General features: G+C 46.4%; 1 protein-coding gene across 1 annotated transcript; it reads right to left on the bottom strand.

Moving 5' to 3' along the window:
- Positions 1–1,736: 1,736 nt before the first annotated feature.
- Positions 1,737–7,664, bottom strand: DYNLRB1 (dynein light chain roadblock-type 1). Its single transcript, XM_064391953.1, has 4 exons — positions 7,464–7,664; positions 4,978–5,053; positions 3,306–3,473; positions 1,737–2,240 (listed from the first exon to the last, which is right to left on the bottom strand). The coding sequence occupies exons 1-4, from the start codon at positions 7,632–7,634 to the stop codon at positions 2,197–2,199; spliced, it is 459 nt and encodes a 152-aa protein (XP_064248023.1). The 5' UTR covers positions 7,635–7,664; the 3' UTR covers positions 1,737–2,196.
- Positions 7,665–7,869: the final 205 nt, after the last annotated feature.

Raw genomic sequence — 7,869 nt, 5'->3', positions numbered from 1 at the left:
ATCCATTCTTTTTTTTGACCCTGTTTATGATAAAGTAGGAAAGTGAAACCCTCCCCTTCCATACATGGAAATTGCTACCAGCTCTGTGACCCTCTAATGCTCCTGATCCAAAAAAACTTTAGTTTAGTTTAGTAGTTTAGTTACTATTTAGTTTAGTTACTTTGTTCCATAGTAACTAAATGGAAGTTGTTCTTCAGCTTCCTTCACCTCTTGCCAGTTTTAAAAATAAATCTGAATTAATATTGGGTGCTGGTTTAAAGGTGGCAGTACATGGCCTAAGTAAGGCCTTGCCAAGATAGATCTGACAAATTTCTAGACTCCAAACCCAGCTTAAGAGCTGGGTTTCATTCAAATTCCCAAGTATATTTAATGCAGGCTGCTCTCAATCCTTGAGAAAAAAACACCCCAAACCAACCCCCAACCAACCAGCACACAGCAGGAGCTGTCATTTCACTGCAAGTTTATGATCTCAAAACAACAGAAAATGGCCATGATCTTTTGTTTTGCAATAGGTTATTTATTACAGCTTGTTTTGAGTAAAACTAACACTCAGCACTCTCTGTCCCAAGGTACTGTGACACAAAGCTACTGGTAGGACAGCTATCCTTAAGGAAGTGTCCAAAAGAATGCAGGACACTGCAGATTTTCCAAATGTTCAGAGAAGTAGCACTGCCACCTACTTGGGAAAGCCAAAATCCATAAGCAGGTCACCATCTCCAAGGAAATATTTCTCTGGGTTACAAACAATAGAGAAAGATCACTGAAATCAGGTTTTTTTTCTTCCTTGCCTCACTGTTCAGTTATTGCCCAGACTCCAGCTTGCTGGAGGTAATTTTTTTGGGAGGCAGCATTCAGCTATTGCAGATCACAAGCTTTATGTAAACTGCTGTGTATCAGGAGCTGCTCCCAAGGCCAGGCAGGATTCTAGGCCCTATTCCCTGTTTTGATGGAATGGCTTAAACCAGACCTAGCATAAAGGGAGAAGCAGCTCATGAACAGCAACAACCAACACTGAGTCACAGGGGCAGCTGGGACACCCAAAGCACTGATGATCCAGGGCTACAGACCCCATCAGGCATTTCTGACCTTCAGGATCATGGCCACCACCTAGAAGATTAGACACGCTCCGAAAATGCATGAATGGGTCTGAAAATGCACAGAGAAAACCCTGAACATGCAGGTTACCCTGCCTGAGTCCTCACACATCCTCTGAAAGCCACAAGTGCCCAAGTCAACACCAACATTTTTACAAAAATCTCCACAGCTGCACTTACAGCAGCACTCCCCAGCCCTGCTTTTCTTTTTTTTTTTTTTTCCCCCTTTTTCTTTTTTTCCTGAAGAAAAAGTCCACCAAAATAACCCCTTGAGCATTTTGGAGTAATCATGTAGGTTTTTGGGTTTTTTTTTGTCTTTATTGGCATCAATTAAAAAGTACTAAAGGAAAACAGCAGATCAAACTGGCTGCTGAGCTGTGACAGTGTGAGACCTCCCATGGGTGGGCTCAATGGCCTTCCTTGGCCATGAAAATTCTGTCTGGAGGAGAGAGAAAGTGGCAGGAAAACACTACAACACAAGAGCCAATTGTGAGTGCACTCCACGTGCCCTTGGGCCAAATCCTTGTTGAGAGAAAGCAACAGACAAACACAAACAGTCCTAGGAAGGTTCTGTTTTTTGAAGAAAATCAATCATGAGAAAACTTAAAATCCTCAGAAGAAAAACACATAACACAAAACCAGTTACTGGTGACACTTTTTAATTTCTTCTGGTCAGACTTTTTTGAAGTAAAACCAACAGAGTAAGACAGAACTAGAGGACAGGCAGTCATATTTACAGCCATTCAAAACTGAGTGTGTAAAGGCAGAGCTCAGTGGTGAAAGAAGCACAGAAGCATACAAAGAATTGTATTTTTGCGTTATTATTAGAATTTTATTATATTATCTTAGCCATTAAAAGAATCTGTTGCATTTTATACTGCCCAATTCCAACTCACCAGCTCCCACTCAAAACGACTTGTGATACAAAAAGCGACATTTTTTCTGTTTGTAGACAACAAAACCACCTGCTTTAATTTTCCCAAACCTTACTGAAGAGTCACAGCACAGTTAACACTAATGCTCTATCCTTTACCATTAAATAAAAAATAAAACAGGGAAAATAAAACAGGCAAAGGGAAAAAACCAGACTGAGTCAGTGTAATCATTCAGTTGGATTCTGGATGACAATCAGGAAATAGTCTTTATCTGGAGAGGAAAAAAAAAAAAAGAAAATTATTCTTTCACTGCTGGTATTTGTTAACAGAAATAGTAAGTTCCAACACTTTTCACATCTCTCTGGTGTGCTGTGGGAACTCCAGAGCCTGCCATTCATTCTCAATGAGCAAAACATGCTCCCAAGTGTCAGGTCATTTATTTTATGGGTTTTACTGAAAAAAACTTTCCGCTTTAGAAACTGCACATTCCCAAGGTAACTGAATTTAACCCAGTTTGTGCCAGGAAACTACAGTAAGTGGCATGTGCCACAGTGGTGCAAGGTGGCCCCTGCCCTTCTCTCACAGGCACACGGGGGGCTGCAGCTATTTTTTTCTGGAGCAATGTTTATTCCTCTTTCCATCCTTCCTGTGGAAATCTGAGGCTGCCTCAGCATGAACCAGAGCCTGTGTTAAGATCTGCCCTAACCATGCCTGCCATGGGGAACTGCCATCCTCTGCCTGGCCTCTCCACCAGCCCATCCCAGCAGGGAGCACGCAGGGACAAGGCTGAATTCCTGCCACATGAGAGACCTGCACTCATCTTGCCAGTTTGGAATTTAACAAAATACTGAGAATGTTTTCTGAAAAGAAAGTTGCTGCTGCTGTATACCATGATTCATGATTACAGCTACATTAGTGTGCTCTAATACATTTACCAGAACTGGAAAGTCAGGACTGTCTTGTTTTATCACTCAGTCCACACTTCTGAGTGCAAATTGCTCCCAGAATGTATTTCTTTCCAAATCCTAGGGTTTTATACTGAAAAATGAAGCATGTGAGGGTGCAGCACCCTCTCAAGCATTATCTAATACTTGGTACTTTGATCTACACAAAATGAGGGAAGGGATTTGCCACATTCAAACACGACAAAGGAAACTTAGGTCAATGATAAAAGCTTTCAACTCTCCAGAAAGTAGAACAGCTTCTTGGAGAGAAGGAAGAATCCAATGTGAACACAAGCAGCAGGCAGACTCCTTCCAGGCTGACAGTGTCAGTCTCAAGTCAAAACCATCCTACTGGATTCCCAGAGTCCTGCTTTCGCCCTGCTCTCTCCTACCTGGAGCCACCATGATTTCGTTTTTCTTGGAGCGGATCCGCAGGAACGTGAGGTCGTTCTGGGGATCGATGTCCCGCACGGTGCTCCTGGCCTTCATGATGAAGCTGTGCATGAGGCCGGCGTACTGAATGGTGGTGGAGTTGTCTATGGTGCTCTTGATGGGAATACCTGCAGGAGAGGGACAGCAAGGCTCAGTGCCAAACCTCCAGAACCCACCCTGCACTGGGCATCGCCAGGTCCAACCAATGCAAGGCACTGCCACTGCACCAGGGGTCAGGAGTGTTCCAGAAACTGAGCTCCATCCATTCTTTTTTTTGACCCTGTTTATGATAAAGTAGGAAAGTGAAACCCTCCCCTTTCATACATGGAAATTGCTGCCAGCTCTGTGACCCTCTAATGCTCCTGATCCAAAAAACCTTTAGTTTAGTTTATTAATTTAGTTATTATTTAGTTTAGTTACTTTCTTCCATAGTAACTAGAAGGCAAGAGGAAAACATGATGAAAAACAAGATATGAAAAAGCTGAGATGTGGGACCACAGGTGTACATGACAACTGTTTACCTCTAGTAGCACCAGTGCTTTACTTTTTGAGAGCTAGAAATAGAAATAAATTAAACAAAAATAATCATCTGTAAAGAAGAGAAGAAATACCAATGTTGGCAGTTTTTTCTCCTGACTGGGGAAATTTTTTTTTACTACAGAAAGGATCCCCAACACCAGTTAAATGATATTGAGCTACAGCAGGCTGGGATCAGTGATTATGGAGGACATCAGCTGCTGCATCACACGGCTCCAAGGCTGAAGCTCCAACGTTCAGCCCTAAGAGGAGGTGCAGTCCTGGGAGATCCCTGGTTCAGTGATAACCAGCCTGGAGGGCAGACACACTGTTCAGCCAGAGCTTTACAGAGCTCCCTTACACTCTAGCCACCCATTAGATGGGTCTTCCCACCAAAAGCCAGTCAAACCCCAGCTCCTGGGTCAGAACACAGCACCCAGGTACCAAATTCTGCAGGGCAGAGCCAGGTGTCTGTTCCAGTAACTGCAGCTGCAGCACAGAGAGCACAAACCACTCAACCATCATAGAAAAGCAGCGAGCAGGAGCCAAGCTGCATGATCTGATCCTCTGTATATTCACATGTAGTTGCCATCATCTTTTCTAAGGATTACTTCTAGGAAATATTCAATTTTTGGGCTGCTCACAGTGTACTGAGAGTGTGCTGAAGAAGTTGGCCTGTTGAACTCCAGACTCCACAAAGACACAACTTGCTGATGAGTTCCATGACACCACAAGCACTAGACAGTGCTAAAGAACTGGAGTCTGCCAGGCCAGCAGTGCTCTGGACAGGCCCAACAGCGAAATTTCCATCTTGTGAGAGCCTCAGTGCTACTGAAGAAAGTTTTCACACACCCAGTTTCAAACACTGCCATAACTCAAATATTTCAACGCTTTTGCAAATTATTTTAATTTATTTCCTAAAATAATAATAATGTGAGCTTCCAAAAAATGGAAATCAATTTCTTTTCTAGCCTGACTACTGCCTGTCTCCTTGGGCTGCAGGAAAACCTCTCCCAAAGCCGAAGTGTAAGCTAAGTGCAAGTGGTACAAGCAGCAGCCCTCAAAGTGGGTGGCTGGAGTAAGTGATGGGTCAGAAAATTGAGGCTGACACAGCACCTTCCGAATTAACCACGATGATTCCCTGCACTCCCTTCTGGCTCTGGATTCGCTTCAGTGTTTCCTCCACCTCAGCCTGCAAGACAAAGCACAAAGCAATACAGGGTTACAGCTGCTCCTTGCCTCTCACCAAAGCTTTTGGATAGCAGGGCTGAACACGAAGCTGCACAGGAATGATTAAAAAGCCACTGCCTGTACTGGTTTATACAGCCCAGTGTCTGTACTTTGGTGCCACCTTTTCTGCATGACCTTTCCAGTTATTTTCCATCTGCCTGTTTTCTTCACTCATTTGTGATTATCATCCTGGAACTCCTCTCTCTCCTCCTCCCCAAGCCTCCTGCTAAAGGCTTGCAGCTGCAAGCTGCAGTCAGACTGCTACAATTTAGGTATCATCTTTGAAAATGGACATGGAATTTATGAAAAAAGTAGGAAAAAGATACAAGGTGGGTGCAAGATGACCTTCCTTTTTAGCAAATGAATGCCAAAAGCAATTACAAACAAGAGAAGTGAGGGGGAAAAACTATGAATGAACACTCCCTGTTTGTAATTCTGATTTGTGCTAGGATGGCTGCAAGGCTGTAACCACTGCCAATAATTTACAGCTTAAAAAGGGACAAATGTAAACACAGGCCAAGGCAATAGTCCTTTGTCTGCTCTATAAAAACCATTAAAGGAGGTTACAGTATCTTCTGCACAACTTTCCTGCTACAAGACACCCATCTTAATATAACTATGGCATCTGCACTAAGGTGAGAAACCCTTGCACCTGAGCTGATTTCCACAGCTGGATGAGTATTTGGCATTTTTTATTCCCATTAAAGGAATCAAAACCAAGTAGCATCTTTCAGATCCTGCAAGGCAGAGTCCCCCAGAAATGGTTTAGGAGGGGAGACCAGAATCACCTGAACCAGAACAGGTGAGATCTTCAAGGGGCATTTGTCCAAGGCTGTGTTCCCTGGGCACCCTGAGCAACCCTCTCCACTTCCACAGCAAGCGGGCACAAAGATGTGACACGCCCTGCTCCCTGGGGAGAGACCTTGTCCAACAACAAACACAGCACAGCACAGCACCAGCTCAGCCCCAGCACCACCAGCACTCTCCTCAGAGTGCTGCTGGTAACACAGCCCGTGGCTCATAAGAGATGGGAGCCCCCAAGCTGCTCTTTATGAAGCAGAAGATTTTCTGTGTGATCCAGCACAGCAAAATTCAAGTATTTTCAACAAAACTCTTGGTTATTTCTGAATGCTGGACTGTTCTCAAATGGAAGACAAGGGAAATTAAACAAAGAACAAATGAAAGGGTGTACAAACGCTGGGAAAATATAGTGGCAAAAGGTTAAATCTATTAGGAAATTAAGATCTGATTTCCCACCTTCTTACTAGCACTGTTTAAGTCCTGGTTAAATACTTTCCTTCACAGGACCTTAACAAACCTTTTCAGGTGCAAGGCAGCATCCATAAAGAAGGATAGCAGCTCTTAATTTAGTCTTAACACCTTCAGCTGATCTAACTCACAGGTGACTGCTCTGACACAGCTGCTGCTGTGGGAAGGTCCTGCTCCTCCAATTCCTACACTGGGGCTTGTCCAGCACCTCCCCGAGCCAGTGCAGCTCACCAGACCAACGAAAATAGTACTGAGAACAAAATTACATGTTTAATTCATTAAACACACAGTCCCCATTTTAATGAAGGGCTGAATAACTACAAGAGATAGCACATGGAGGAGGAGAGATGCACTCTAGAAAAGGAGAACAAACACTCCCTCAACACCATTTTGCTGCTAAATACCCTCTGCTGTATGTACAACACCAGCCTTTATCTTCCTGTTTTCGTCTGGAATAACTGAACTCCTAGGTTTGCCTAAAAAATACATCTTATTAGAGAATTTCAATTTTCCCTCTGCAACTTTGGTCAGCATTTATTTCTTTACAAATCTCACATACATCTGATCCCCAGTTTCATCGACATGCAATAGCCAGCACCACATCTGAGCAGGGAAAAGCCTCCAATACAATCACAACAGAACAAATACAGCCCCGGTTATTAAACATCCAAAACCAGTCTCTTTTTCCTGACTGCCTCCAGCTTTACGGATGTGCCCTGGCAGCCGTAGGAAATGCAGATTTGGCTGCCCCAGCACGGGGCCGGGCCGGGTCGGTGAAGGCTGGGCCTCTGCCCGCAGTGACTCGGGGCCGGGCAGAGCCAGGGAAGCCGCTCGGAGGCAGCGCCGGGACCCGCAGCGCTCCCGGCCGGTGCTGGGGGACACGGCTGGGCCCGCCCGGGGCCCTGACACAGAACTGGACACACGAACAACACGAACCGGGCCGGGCGCGCCCAGCCCCCGCAGCCCCCGGGTCTCGCAGTGCCTGAGGGGAGCCGGGAGCGGCCCCGGGAGCGCCGCCGCTGCAGCCCCGCGGGCCGGGGACGCACAGAGACCCCCGAGGGCGGCGCAGGGGCCCCGCCCGCACCCGGACCGGCCTCACCCACCATGATCGAGCCGCCGCCGCCCCGTCTCGGCCCGCGCTGCCCCGGAAGCGCTTGGAGCGCGGGGCGGCGCCGCTGCGGAGACACCGCCCCGAGCCCTCGGAGCCCCTCGGGACCCGCACAAACCCCCCCAGGCTCCCGGGGCGGCTCCCGGGGCGGCAGGGGGTCCCTCATCCCGCTTTAGGGCATCATCGTGAGATCCCATCCTTCCAGTACAGGGACTTACAGGAAAGGTGGGACGGGTCTATTTACAAGAGCCTGGAGTGACCGGACAAATCGGGATTGGTTCACGTTGAAAGAGAGGAGGTTTAGATTCGAGGTGAAGAAGAAATCCTTCCCTGTGAGGGTGGGGAGGCCCTGGCACAGGGTGCCCAGAGGAGCTTTGGAAGCTTCTCTGGCAGTGCCCAGG

The sequence above is a fragment of the Passer domesticus genome, chromosome 16, assembly GCF_036417665.1.
Source record: "Passer domesticus isolate bPasDom1 chromosome 16, bPasDom1.hap1, whole genome shotgun sequence".
NCBI classification, from domain to species: domain Eukaryota; kingdom Metazoa; phylum Chordata; class Aves; order Passeriformes; family Passeridae; genus Passer; species Passer domesticus.
The sequence above is the reverse complement of the archived record's forward strand: the minus strand, read 5'-3'. Positions and strand labels throughout refer to the sequence as shown.

Coding starts and splice junctions, on each gene's coding strand:
- DYNLRB1 (XM_064391953.1), bottom strand. CDS start 7,634: ATGAGGGACCCCCTGCCGCCCCGGGAGCCGCCCCGGGAGCCTGGGGGG. Junction 3,474..4,977: donor CATCGTGGTTAATTCGGAAG/GTGCTGTGTCAG, acceptor CCTCTCCTGCAG/GTATTCCCATCAAGAGCACC. Junction 2,241..3,305: donor CGAAATCATGGTGGCTCCAG/GTAGGAGAGAGC, acceptor TTTCCTCTCCAG/ATAAAGACTATTTCCTGATT.